At 30.0% G+C, this 15,387-nt stretch overlaps 1 protein-coding gene across 2 annotated transcripts in view; it reads right to left on the minus strand.

The window, feature by feature from the left end:
• Window positions 1–2,205: 2,205 nt before the first annotated feature.
• LOC127725738 (probable C-mannosyltransferase DPY19L3) overlaps window positions 2,206–15,387 on the minus strand; it is a 60,938-nt gene continuing 47,756 nt past the window's right edge. For both annotated transcript variants that reach the window (XM_052232954.1, XM_052232953.1), the window contains 9 exons: window positions 13,797–13,901; window positions 12,850–12,923; window positions 11,538–11,696; window positions 9,064–9,158; window positions 8,127–8,278; window positions 7,530–7,586; window positions 5,887–6,102; window positions 5,476–5,631; window positions 2,206–4,549 (listed from right to left, as the gene is read on the minus strand). In XM_052232954.1, coding sequence (XP_052088914.1) covers window positions 4,400–4,549; window positions 5,476–5,631; window positions 5,887–6,102; window positions 7,530–7,586; window positions 8,127–8,278; window positions 9,064–9,158; window positions 11,538–11,696; window positions 12,850–12,923; window positions 13,797–13,901 — 1,164 coding nt within the window. In that variant the 3' untranslated portion in view covers window positions 2,206–4,399. The remainder of the gene's footprint in view (window positions 4,550–5,475; window positions 5,632–5,886; window positions 6,103–7,529; window positions 7,587–8,126; window positions 8,279–9,063; window positions 9,159–11,537; window positions 11,697–12,849; window positions 12,924–13,796; window positions 13,902–15,387) is intronic.

Below are 15,387 nucleotides of genomic sequence, written 5' to 3' on the forward strand. Positions count from 1 at the left end.
TATATTTTTGCATAAACATATAAAAAGCATGCTATACTATAACTACAATAAAGGATATTTGGATATTTCAGATAAACAGTTATCACACTTGAAATCTACCAGTTCCCCATAAGCATGGCTAGAAATTATTTTACCTTTCAGTTATTTAAAAAAAACAAAAGCCATATTAAAGGTTCAATCAATGGGGACTCAAAATATTGCAATTTCATACATCAGAATAAAATATGAAGTTAATAAAATGAAGATCTATTAATTAGCATAATAAAAAAAAGAAGTTATTTTGGATGTCAAGCCAGAATAAAATGATTCAATTATGGGATACAAATGAACATCCTATGAAGTTAAGTGGAATTTTAGTCAATACCATTACCAGTACTTCATCACCAAAAGTTAACTTACATTGAACACTACATAGTTGGGTTTTGGGAATGACGGCTAAAATGCATTAATCAACTGACAAAATGTTAGTTTCAACATTTTTTCCCTTAGCTAATGAGAAACATAAATCAATATGATGTCCATTACATGGGCTAATGGAAATAAAACTAAGATAGTTTTAAGGAAAGTCTTTCATGAAATGAATCAGCTTTTTCATTGAAGCAGACTTGTGCCTTCAGTTTCTGTTATACTGTAGATTAATTTATTTTCATGGGTACCAATTTTATGGATTTAAAAAAAAATGTTTTTCATGGATACATTTTGATCCAGATTTCCGTTTTGACTTCCTGGTTATCTATATTTAGGAATCCCATGAAAATAAGTACCCCACAAATAATAATGAAACCACAGCAAATTAAAAATAATCTAAAGTATTGACAATTGCATGATAATTCTTTCAGACAATTGTATGGGTTTAAATTTTACAATATTTTCTCCTTACAGCCACTGTCCTCTTTGGAATCAAACTTGCAGAATAATGATGAGGTGTTTTTTTAACGACCTTGACTACCCATGAGGGTCTTGCATGGTCAGCTTGCAGAATAAAGTATGTAATGTAAAATCCCTTGATATCTTTCTAATATTTTCTACTCATTAATAATGATGGGAGTCAAAGTTACAGCTCTACAGCCTGTGCTTTTATTCTTTAGTTTTGCAAATGGTGAGAATAAATAAACAGAAATAAACACAAATGTTTCATTCTTTAATGATTAAACATAACCTCCTCCATACAAAGTAATTTGTAAATTCAAATGAAATAAAAGCAATGACACAAAAACATTTGTATGGTGTTGAAAAATCACCACTTTTTAAAAGATATCTTGCAATAACCAAAACTTCCAACTTTTTATCATCAAATAAAAAAAAGATATTAAGAAATAATTTGGAACAAACAACCTTAATTTTATTTTAGTACTAAAATCTGTATGCAATTCATGGCAATTTGCTCTAAATCAACTTGATATACATACATAAACATAAATAAAATTCTGAGTCTTAAACATTATTTTCTTCATTTTCATATTTTTAGGATTTTACATATTTCAAAATATTACAACATAAAGCATTCGTGTGTTAACCTGTTCTCATGCTAGTGATCACTCCTATTGTCCTGGCTGCTAGAATCATATCACTCAGACAGAACTTAATTGCATCAAAGTTTAATTTGTAGGTGCAGAAAGGGCCCTTTATTTTCCCCAACATTAAGTCCTTTATTTGAAGATGAAAAGGTTTTATCAAGGTGTGAGAAAATGAAAAAGAAAGATGTTTGCCAATCTTTTTTTATAAAGAAATAAAAATACTGGTGAAAGTTGACAAAATCTTCTAGATCTCAAACACATTTTTGCCTAGAAAACATACCATAGGGTTTGACAAACTAAATATTCAAGTAAAGTAGATCATTTGTTATAACAAAGATAACATTAAAAAAAACTTGTTTGATGCATACAGCATATGCTTACATTCATAAAAACCAATGGAAATTTATATTTTTCTTTTAATTTTATGCAAAATTATAATTGTGCACTTTGCACTATTTTTTGCTACTTTTCATGTATCAAAAGAATACTTTAATACTTACATTTTCACACACAAATATTGTGTTTCATACCTTGTCTTTGTTTTAACTATGATACACTAAGACAACTGCCATTAAATAATAATTTGTTAACACATTATTGGCTTATGCTGTAAATAAAGCTTATTTTTAACAAAAATATAATCTATAACAAACAAACTAAACATATAGATAAAAATAATAAAAACCAAATTCAAAGTGTTTGTCACAGAAATATTTTAAAAATCAATCTCTGTCCAATTTTATTAGATATTAGAGAAAAAAAGATTAATAGTATTCTGTGTTGTTCTCCATCTTCACCTCAGCAATTGGACCATATAACTGAATTTTACCATTAAATCATAAAATACTCTATGAATTATGGTGATCAATTGATAAATATAGAAAATAAAACAGATCTTCTGAATTAGTTCAGATCTGTTATAAATATATGTGTAAAAAAAACAACTTTTAAATTGATCGATTCAACGAAAAACAATTCGTTCAGATCTGTTATAAATATGTGTGTAAAAAAAACAACTTTTAAATTGATCGATTCCATGAAAAACATAAGATGTAAGCAGTGTTTGTGCAGTGTTTGTAAAACAAAAAGACCATTCATTATCATACAGAAAAATGTATATGAACAGGACAGAAAAAAGATTCAAAGAAGACTATGTTTGTGCTATTTACTAATCATCATACATATAAGTTACAAGCAAAAATAACAAATACTTTTTTCTTAATCATATCAAAAACTACAGAACAAATAGGATTAAATCAAAAAAGTATTTCTCATTATCCCAGTAAAAACAAAGTTAAAACAAATTTGAACATTGCTGGTGAAAATATTCAATTATACAGATTATCAATTTCTATATAAGAGATGATAAAATAAAAGAGGTTTTGCTTACAAAGCTTATACTAGTAAAAGCAATATATATAAATACTATGCATGAATCATAACTTTCAAAAACAACTCTTGCAAACTATTCTTGTGCAGGCAAAATTCAAACAAACAAACAGAAAACATGTGCAACAATTAAATAATATATATTTTAACCTAAACCCTGTAATCTATAACAATTGAGGTAAAAATCTTTTGGATGTTGCTTTTTTGTATTACAATCATAAATATATGATATGCCAAAGAGATAGTGATGCCTTCAATCTAGAGCAAACTTTTTTTCACTTATCACTTTCTCTTCAAAGAAAGTGGTCAAAGAGGGCCATATTTAGACCAAGTCGGTGGTTGTCAATATCTGTTGCGGGTCATTTTAGAATTTGGTGATGCTGTCAGATATTTGGTTTTGTTTGATTTATTTACAAATTGTCAACGGTTTAGAGTTTTAGTAAAGATTTTCTTTACATATATCTCAGATACATTTTATGTTGCTTATTTGGTTTCTTTTTAACTGAAGTAACTAATGAACATGATATATTATTGACACTGTATTTTTTTATTACCATTTTATTCAACTTTTTAATATCCCTACTAGAAAAGAGGAACTATCAGTAATTTCACATAGTACTTAAATTACAAACATACAGTGGAAACAAATGGTTTTGAGTGGTCATTTTTTTATATCATTTCCTTTCTTTTCCCAAAAAAAAAATCTCTACTATGTATTGTTAAAGTTCGGATTTCACCAGTTAAATCTTAAGACTATGGCTATTGTGTTGCATACATTATAAACTTAAGGAAAATGTATAACTTTCAATTTCTTCCTCAAGTTTAAAAAACAATATATTGCACAGGTGGTTTTATAAACAGTTTTGGCAAGCAAAGCTTTTTTTCTACATGTTTAATATGAATTTAACTGCTGACTGACAAAATGAATCATGGAATTATTTTAAACAGTAGTCTTCAAGTTAAAATTGGTGGGGATTTATTAAGCCAAATACTTGTAATTATGTGTGTTTAAACTGATTTGTACGTCCCAAAAATATTCTAATAGACAATTTTTATTTAAGAATTCTATCGTACAATTGAATTCATACATAGATATTTAGCTGAGTTTAACTTAAGACACGACAGATATCCTAAATTTAATTAAAAAAAAAGTAATAACTTTTCTATCTAATTTGATGAAATAGTAATATAAAAATATGGAGATGTGGTATGATTTGCCAATGTGACAAAATACTTATTTATCAGCAGACATCCCTTCTTTAACAAATTATTATTAATGATAAATTCAAAGAATTTGATTTATATTGTTGATTTTCTTAAATTCTTTTGCCTATAATGTTTGGTAAGAAATATATATGTTTGTTCTTCAAAAATAAACATAACAAAAATTCAATAAAAAGCTTTTAAAAATGTAATACATCATGAATAAAACAAATAAAAAGTAGATCATTTAAATTTCTTAAGTATTATGCATTGATTATAACTGAACTGTTTCACAATACTTTATGAACTCTAAATGTACGGTTTGTAAAAACTTTTTTGAAATAGCGTGTAAAATCAGATCCATCATGTCTTATAACATCGCAGAATCGTGGCACACTACTACGAACTAGATTTGGTTCAGGTTTCACCAATTCTGGAAGCTGAAATACAAATTCATTGATTAAACATAGTGAAGTGTTTTAAATTTTGAGTGGTAAACTGCAACATGGTATAAATTTATTAAAAAAATACATTGTAAACCAATATGGAATTAATGCATTCATGTTGCTCAGAGATTTTTCTATTTTGGAAAGGACAGTTTTTATTAATAAAATAGTTATAATATATCTATTTTATAATCCCTGTCTTTATTGTTCTTTATCATATGCCCATTGTGTATGGTCCGTGAATCCTATAACCTTTGAAATAAATCTCATTCATCTCCCATGAGGAATGTAGATGCTAGACACTTATTCTGTTGATTTTCCATATTATTTACATTCAAAACTCTCTCAAAAAATATTTCTTCAGCGATGATCGAACTTGGTATTGATAACAGAAACCTTTGACAAAAATTTCATTACACTGCAACTAAGAAATATCCACATAAGAATGCTCCTGCTTACAATGTTGATTTGCCATACAATTTACATTCTACATGGCATAACTCTCCCTCCCCCTATATATTATTACAAAGAGAGAAATGGTGGTCATCTCAATAAAACAATATAAGGATAAGCTGTAGTTCATACATTGATCTTTTGATATAAACATATAGGTGATGATGATTGATTGATTGATTGTTGGTGTTTTAACGCCACTTTTAAGAGCCACATTTGGGCTATTTCATGGCGGCCAGTTTTTATTGGTGGAGGAAGCCGGAGTGCCCAGAGAAAACCACGACCTTCGATAGGAAAACTGACAATCCTAGTCAATTAAGATTGGAGTCGAGTGAACTTGCACGAGCGGGGTTCGAACTCACAACCTCAGTGTTGACTGGCTAGCGATTACAGTAGTAGAACTACTTAGACCACTTGGCCACCGAGGCCCATAGGTGATGATGTATTTGATATCAGTGTAAACTTACCACACCATTATCAAAGTCTATTATATCTGGTAAACGACAGCCATCCTCCGTATGAGCCAGACAGATACTGTCCTCTAAAATCATATAATTTGCTTTGTTTTCCTTCATTATTTCATGTATGTCTTTTGGTGTTCTCCTTCCATAGATCTGCATTAACTGCAAAGAAAAGTGACAATAAAAAAAATAAAAGGTATGTTATTCTTTTTCCTATTTAAATTGATCATGAAAAACAGAAAGTATGTCATGTTCATAACCCGTCTATTCAAAAATATATATAGATAAGTCTATCTGCTTTTTTTATTTAATGTGTAAAAAAAAAACCAAAAAGCTGCTCAATTTGTAAGTAGTTTCTTTAATGAAAAAAAGATTGTTTGCTAAAGTCCAAAATCAAATATATTTTTATAACCATACCTCCTTGGTTTTAAGTCTGAGTTTTTTGTCTTCATAATGAGGATGGTTTGTGATTGGTCGACCTGTACACAGTTTAACCCCTGCCAGTAGCTGCATGCTCCCTGTGAATGAAGCATCCTGTGGTGTATCCTTATTGATCCACTCCATCAGAGCTACTGTGTCTGGATCCCAGAATTCCTTTAATTCCTCCAATTCTTTTAAAGCTGGTGGTAAAGCCTGGAAATTATCTTTTATAGTCATTCTATTGATATATGATCAAGGATCCGGAAATTTTTCCACACAATTTCGGTCATTTTGAGATGATTGAAAAGTTGGTGCCCCTTTCCAAATTGTCGATGTCAACTTGAGTCTTGACTAGATTCATAGCATCAACGAACTTGTATTGCTGTTTCATCGCATTTACTAAGTAAATGTCTTACCATTACCATGAAGAACAGTTTAGGGAAGGCAATAGTTTAAAATTGAAATGATTTTAATGACTCAAAATGGTAAATCTCTCAGACATTGCTTATTGACAAAAGTTAAAACCGGAAGTTTGCGATAAAGTTAAAGTACGAATAATTCCGGATTCATTTCCCGGATTTGTTTTGTTTATCAAATTGACAGGAAATCACCGGCTTTTTATGTTTTTTTTTATTTTATTACCTTTAAAAGTGTTTGAATGTAACAGACAATAGTTGCACTCGTTTAATTAACAATGAAATCAATTTGCATTTTACGATTAAATATTAAATTTGCTGAAGACAATTTCACGCATGCGTATTATACAGTAGATAAACATGAAAAAATACTTTTTTCTCCGTGAATTTAGGTTTAATTTTTAAATCAGATTTGATTATTGTCTTTGCTGAAAAGTAATTAAATAATGAATACACTTGTCAGGGAATTTCAATTTTTGTTAAGATATTATTCTGAGCTTGTGATCACTGTCAGGTGTGAATTAAAACCACAGGTAAAAAGTGATTAGCGATCATTAGCCAATGTTTCCCGGAGGCATTGATATAGATATTAGGAGGGCCCTCAGGATTATCAAACTACTGGAGTGGCAGTTTTATTACAGGAAAGGGATTATAAACAAAACAAGTTATCACAACTTACACAAGACAGTGCAAAATGGCGATTAAGAAATCCGATTTCAAACATTGAGTCAATGAAATGACCGAAATTACTTCTTTAAAAAAATAAAATTTGTCCTAAATCCCAATTACTCGTTTAGGACAAATAGTTTCATCTTAGGACATGACTGGCATATATGACCGTTTCCGGACCCTTGTATATGATACAGAGAATTATTTTTTTTAAATGACACTTATATTTTTGTGTTTTTAATTAGTACTCTCACCACACAACAACCCATTTCAGCCTATATAAAGAATTAAGACAAAAATGAAAGTTACCATGATTTTATATCCAGTTAGATTAAGATAGGCACTTTTGCAGATAATGCTGTAAAGAAGATTTATCAGCCTGATTTCTGTAACTGCTGACTTAACAGATAAGGCTTTAACGTTTTTTTTATAACAAAATGCAGTTAATTGTTAATGCAAAGAACAGATATCTGCCTCCCTGAACTCAATAACAGTGTAGTGTACTGTTTGTAGACCAGTAAGTATTCTGGTTATAGAAATAAAGTGTATACCTACCACTGTTAATAAAGCAACTAATGTCAGCAGAGTACTAAAATGTCTTACTATCTGTACCTGAAAGTAAAATGTACTATATATTAAACTAAGAATCAATTATTTGTGGCCATTATCTGAAGTATGGCAAGTCTTATTTTACGGTCAGGGTCATAGCAATAAAAAATGTTTACACATATAAACCAGTTTTACAATGTCACAAGTATGAACTTCTACCAGACAAAATAGGTCAGTGAGTGTTTTTGAAATTTAAGACCTTGACATAGTTTATAATGCATATTGTTGGAATCACAATGAAGGAGTTTATTGATGTACAATTTCTGTCTGTTACAGAAAAACTTAACATAAGTCCTTTTATTCATGTCCTTTAAATAACCTTAATTACTACTGGGGATTCAATACCAACTTTTTGTGGATTTCATGGGTATAGGTTAACCATAAATTTGGAAGTTTAATGAAGTGCCAAATTATCTATAGGCTTGTATGCAGACTTTAGCAAAACCACAAAAACAAATATCCACGAAAATACAATTTTACCTCAATCCGCAAAAAACTGGTACCTACTGAATCATAAGTAATAGCTCCTTATAATGTACAAACCATTGTTCCTTGTGTTTTGAGTTGGGTTAGAACCGCTTTCCACATTTTTAGATCGCTAACTCCAAAGCTGGCAAGTATACACATGTATGGTGTCCATAAATACTTCATTCTCAATGTTGACATGGCAAGACCACCAAAAAATACTCCACAAACTAAACAGGAAAAAATATAAGTTAATGTTGACTTACATGTTTAAAATGTGTAATAATTGGTATACTATTTATATCTACGTTTTGCATAAAAAATGTTATCATATCTAAGTTTTGCATAACAAATATTATCTGTATATTGAATTAACAAAATCTTACAATAAAAATACAGTGGTAGCAAATGCTATCCTTCCAGAACACCCGGGTCCACTCTTGGTTTTGGGTGGATATCATGAGTTTAATCTTTATATTTCTGTTTTTCTTGTACCAAAATGTGGTTATGGTTATTTGTCTGTTTTCCTTTTGATAACCATTTGATCTTCTAACTACATAAGTGATAAGTTGGGATCAAATCCATTCAGAGGGTTGTGTTAAGTGTATTGCATATTTTCCCAATGGATGTGACATTCCTAATTTTGACTTCTACATAAATCTCATTGGTGGAAGAAAGAAAAACCTTCATTACCTAAAGTCATGTACCTTTTTGAATACTGATACTTTGTAAGCACAATGATACATTCATTTTAGGTCACGGTCAAACTGTAACCATCAATTTTACATTCAAGTTTATGCAACAAAATAAATTATTTAAGCATGTTTGGAAAAACAAATTATCCTTCACGTAACTAGATCTAGATACTCAACATGTTTCTAACCATTTTTATCAGATCAAATTCTCTAAAAGTTGCAAATTCCAAATAATGTTCTAAATTAATACAAACAGTTTGTGACTACCAGTAATTTTTAATCTTTGACTTAATTGTAACTTATTTTTCAAATACACTCACCAGCATGAAAGGCTAACTCTGGTCTATTACTAAGTAAATGTGTTTTCTTTATGACAGGATGGTCTTTGATATTTTCAGTTTCATGAACATTATTGCTAAAAAACACAAATAGATAAACTGTCTAATTTTTTTTGAATTGTTCACATTTTAACATGCTTGGGCCTTTTATAGCTTACAATACAATATGGATTTTTCTCATTGTTGATATCGGTGTTTTTTCATGTGAGTTTAACTCTCGCTTTGTTCATGGCACCTACAGAAACACGAAATTTGACCCCTGCCTTTTCCTAGATTTGGCTGTTTAAACATTTCATACATAAAACCATGGAAGTAATATTTAAAAGGAATAACAACGACTAATTAGCATGTATTAACAGCCTGCAGAGCTCTGTACTAAAGTCATATGATTTTATCCAATTATAGTCTCAGCAGCAAGACCCCTTTGGTTACTATCTGTGATACCGCGGTTGTAAAATGGTATCTGGAATTTCTTATCAGTCACATGATTTTATCGAGTCCGGTAATTATAAAGCACCTGTGTGAAATCCGAGGTTTATTAATAAGAAGGTGGCGCTGTATCATATAAAACCTCTACCTTCAGAAAGAAGTCGTATGATGTAAAAAACTTGAAAAACGGACGAGAATTGTTCAACATACAACAGTTTAGCATGGAAAATTGTATTTAATTTAGCATATTTTTGCTTTTTACCGTTTGTTTTAAACTGTTCTAAAAGTATTTTCCGGTTAAAGCAGATCCCGAGTAAAACACTTAAATACCGATGAATTGATCAGGTTTCACATGATGTTTAACAAAATAATGTAGACAAATCTAGACATAGATTTTTTTACTGTTGAAATGTGCAAAGTTTATCGAGAAGTATTCTAAATTTATGTATATGTCATAAATGTAATCGATTACATTATTGAAACTGGACAGCTAAAATAGGGATAATATGTTCGTAAACATTTATTTTTTTAAGCAGTGTTTATTGTGGAATACTTGTATTAATATAACAAGCTACAGCAAAAATTAAAACAAACCGACAAAATGAGCTTGACGCTATCTGTCTTATGGCAAATTCATTTTTACACGAATTAGTTTATGTATCAAGAACTATAAATTAAAGGATAGAACCGTTTAGAATTGTGAATATTTTAATTGACTAATACACGAAAGACTTAGATTATTCGTATTTAATAAAAGGGGGTCCAAACGTATTTTTTGTACAATCATCTTCTTAACTTACGGAAATGGCTTTTTAACTGTCTGTAAATATTAAAATTGAAAATGACCCAGCCTTGTTCTCCAATTTCATATGTGATAGCTGTCAGTACTATTAAGATCGAACTAACCAGAAATAGGAAAATTGGACTAAAATAAAAATTGAACGAATGACTCTATTCGGCAGCGTACATCAACGGAATGTAACGACTGGACTATTCGGGTTACTTCGCACGTATATACGACAAAAACTTGTCTGTTCGTAGTTTTCCGAGAACACGAAAAAGACCGAAAAGTGTCAGTGATTTGATCGATCACATGCGGAGAATCAACTTCCATGCCAGATATTAAACCAATTAACGAGTTATCGAAAGATGGGCGGTAACGCAGATGAAACCTTTGAAGTGACGACGTTGTTATTCCTTTTAAATATTACTTCCATGATAAAACTGTTATGGAGTTTACACATAATTGATAAGTAAACTCATTTCACCCTAAAGGCGAAATTATATTACAGTATATATAAAATCAGTCTTTTGTGGTAATCATGATAATTGGCAAATCACAGGAGTGTGCATAATTAATTAAGATCTCTGTTTTGATAATAATTATAAAATGGTTAATCATACATGTCATCCCTTTAGACAACACAGTAATCAGTGACATGTTCAAAAATGTTAATTGGCGACATCTATTGAGTGTTGTCATAACCGGAACATTTTGCATATAATGTAAAAATAAGATCAAATAAATAACATTTCAACAACAATTTGCACAAATATGCTTTCAAAATGTCTGTTATACCAGCACAAAAATGATCAAAACCTCCATTGTTTACCATGCTGCAATGACCTTTAATTTAGACGATTACTGAAAGTTTGTAGTACACGTTTTTATTTGTAGTCGATTATCTGTCAGTCAAACAAGTTTATGTTGTTTACATCCTGAACAATACAATACGGTGATTTTTCGGATATATTTTCCCATTCGGCAAAAATTTTACACAGCGAAAATTTAATCTGCCTATTTTGTCATCAAATCGCAAAAAAAAGCCCAGATATACGGTATATGAAAGTGTCAATCATATTTCTGAGTGTTCTGGAATAACAATATCTTTTGTAATTTGAATTCATATTTTTTCCAATTGGTTTTGCATTGCCAACCCTGTGTTTAATATAACCCTATGATACAAAAGCATCATGATATATATCAGTTTATACAACAAATTCTTTTCCGAGATGGTTCAACTCACCTCCAATTTTGTAAAACTGATATAAAAAGAACAACTAATAAAACTAGATGTGTGGCTACATAAAATGGAAAAACTACTCCTTTGGTGAGCCTCTCAAATGTATCAAATGGCAGCCTGACAAAGGCATCAATACATAAATAAAGCTTGGAATCAAAATCTCTGAAAAGAAAAAATGTTAGGAAAGAAAATGTATAGACTATTTCATTTAAAAACAGTTTTTTATTTTATCATTTCTATGTAGAGGCTGACCTCAATCTGGCATGGAAGATTAGTCCCTCTACTATTCATTTAAAGTCAAATTGGTTGTTTCATTTACAGTTTGGCTGTAGAATATTTAAAAAATAAATTATCTTTCCAATTTGAAGGGTATTGTAAATTCATGTAAAGTTTTAACAAAAATTTTGTAATAGTAAAAATTGCTATTGGATAGGTTTGGCCAAAATAAAAACTTGTATTTTAAATTTTATAAAATTAGTTGTATGTATGAAGCATTTTCTGAAATCCAAATAATCAATTTTGCATTTTTGTCTATTGTTCAACAATTGCAACAAGTGAAACTGCTAGCTACTTACTGCTCACTGATGATACCCCCGCCGCAACTGGATGATTTTAATAGTGTAAAAATATGTAAGTGTTCGGTAAACAGGAAGTTGTTGAGTGATGAATCTGAAAACACATCACACGGTATAGCTGAAACCAAATTTCAGAAATCCTTATGATGTAGTTCCTGAGAAAGATGTGACGAAAAATATTCATGGGATGGATGGACCGATGGATGGATGGACCGATGGATGGACGGACGGATGGACAGACAGAGGTAAAACAGTATACCCCCACTTTTTTAAAGCGGGGGTATAATATTAATAATAAATATACACAAGAATTTCTAAATTTACAGTATATGACAATATCTAAACCACTATACATGTATAAACTGAAGTAAATATTGATATATGACAAGACACCTTCACAAAAAATTCATATTTTAACCATTAAAAATTTTCATAAGTCAAATTTAAAGAAGAATGACATTTGTACAATTCCATTCATAGATTTTTACCTCATAGTTGAACGCATTAAAGCTAGGTTTTGAAATCCAAGTGACACACACAGCTTAAATTGTTTGATATTCATTTTTACGATCGACTTTACTTCTTGATAAGTTTCAAAAAAACACTGGCAATTACATTAATTTCAGTATTCTAGTAATTAATTCAGACATAAATCGATAAAACAACTATTGGCAGAATAGACATCATGAACCCAAAATTCCAAAGATTTAAACAAAATATATACACAGTTATAAAATTACCTGGCATGGTCTATACTAAATTTACTGAGAATAAACTTAAATATATGTTCATCAGCTTCTATGTTTATGAGTATCTGAAATAAAAAATGCATTCTTTTGATAAAACAGATGAACTCAAAACATGCACATGCATACAAAAAATATAACAATTAATAAATGTCACAAATATCTCATATCAGTTTTAATTTGCATATATCTAATTACTTTATCATAACCAATTATTTCTTTTCTGAGAAAGAACAATAAATTTTTACTTTTTCAATCACTATTTATCAAATTTCCCTGAACATAACTAATCGCTTTTTACTACTTCGTTTATTTTTCTTATTTACCTTCTCATCAAATGTAAATTTTTAACCCAACCACCAGGAAGCAAAGTAACAAAGAATATTTATTGCTTAACCTTGTTATCATTCAATCAAAAATGTTTCCTTTTAAATGCTGGTACAATATATAGGGCTAACTAGATATCATTGAGATGGGAGCCATCTCTGTGAGCCCCGCTGTGAATAATGTGTGGTAAAAAAATTGTATCTTTATCATTGGACATGGGGTTGTCAACTGAAACCAAAGTTTTTGACCTTGACCTTTGACCTAGGAAGTTGTACATAAATTATGACACACCTTCTGGTGTATGTTTATATACATGTCAAGTATAAACTTTGAAATCATAACGGTTCTCAAGATATAGAGCAGACACGATCTTTACCATAAGACATGGGGTTGTCAACTAAAACCAAAGTTTTTGACCTTGACCTTTGACCTAGGAAGTTGTTCATACATTATGACACACCCTCTGGTGTTGGTTAATATACATGTCAAGTATAAACTTTGAAATCATAACGGTGCTCTAGATATAGAGCGGACACAATTTGTTACGGACGGACGGACGGACAGACTGATTACTATAGGGCGTCCGCCATTATACGGGGCCCTAATTAACTTACCTTGATAGCTGTGTTAAAAAGTAACATAAGAACTAAAACAGAAACACAGTAAAATACAGCTTTAAATAATCTAGATGGAATACTGCATGGCTGGAGTTCTTCCCCCTGGTAAAATAAAACATTGCTTCAAATAATTTAGATGCAAAAAGGGATGATTAGAGTTTTTCATGTATTGAAATAAAATACAGCTTTAATTCATCAAAATGAAATACTGCTTAAATTTAATTCCCTTCTCTTATAAAATTATATATATAAAAAAAAATTTAATTAACCTAGATGCAGCAGTGCATTGCTGGAGTTGTCTGCTGATAAGAAAAACATAATACAGCTTCAATTAATATCAATATGGAAAACTGACATGCTGGAATACTCTTGTTTAATAAAAATACAACACAGCTTTAATAATCTAGAGATACAAAGCTTTTTGTGTATTCAATTATATTTTTTTTCCATTTTGTCACACTTTTCTTGATGAATATTACTTATTCTGATTAAAATAAATGTCTTCTAAAATGTAATGAGGGAATATTTCAAAAACATCCTTCTCAAAACTAAAATTTGAATCCTCTCTATCAGCTTTAGATATTTTTAGCTCTATTAGATATTTTAGGAATGACAATTCTCTCAAATATAATGTACTTCTTGAATCAATATTTTTCTATAAGGTTACCTACTATTGTAATACACTATTTACAGATATAGAAAATTACATTTCATATAAGGATAAACTGACTTCTCTCTATGAACAGTGTATGTCTCCTGTGTGAAAGTGGTAGAATGTGTTTAAATCTTGAATAAAGTCTGGATCAATAGATATTTTAGTTCTAGATCAATTGTATTCTCTACAGAGGAGATATAGTGTGGATGTGCATGACTAAACATATCCATATAGAGTGTTAGAAATATTAAAACATATTTGAAATGGATTTGTTGCTTTTATTTACTTCTTATCATTGCTACAATATAAAATACCATAAGTTGTTACTTGTAAATGCAAAATATTAAGGTTTATGAGGCTATAACAATGGACTGCATATTTTCTAAACAAAATTTGGCCTTTATTGAAGTTTTATGAAGCAGAAACCTGTCCCAAGTCAGGAACCTGTAATTTTATGGTTCCTGTTGGCTGCTATTTGTCATCATTGTTTTTTCTTCATTTATTGTTTTTAGAAAGAATAAAAGAACAGAGTTCCAATGTCCCCCATGATGCACATATTTTGTCTGTTCAAGGGTAATAACTAAAAAAAAGTTTTTTTTTTCTTCTTTAAAACTTTTTAAAATTATCTTTGAGAGTTGAAGATTTGAGAGCAATTTCCGATATATTAAATATTTCCAAGGGCATAACTCATTTAAAATATTTCATCTGCACTTACTTTCACACTTGTCCGAGACATTGCTGTTATAAACCTTTGACATGAATTTGATTAAAATCTGGCAAAAATTGTACGTGAGAGCGCTTAACAATGCAAATTTCCAAATAATTTATATTTCTTAGGGGCATAACTCTTTTAAAAATAATTGATCGGCACTGATTTTCAACCTTATCTGACAACATTGTTGATATAAACCTATTATATAAGTTTCATAAAAA

This window comes from Mytilus californianus, unplaced genomic scaffold (assembly GCF_021869535.1).
Source record: "Mytilus californianus isolate M0D057914Y unplaced genomic scaffold, xbMytCali1.0.p SCAF_15, whole genome shotgun sequence".
Lineage (NCBI taxonomy): Eukaryota > Metazoa > Mollusca > Bivalvia > Mytilida > Mytilidae > Mytilus > Mytilus californianus.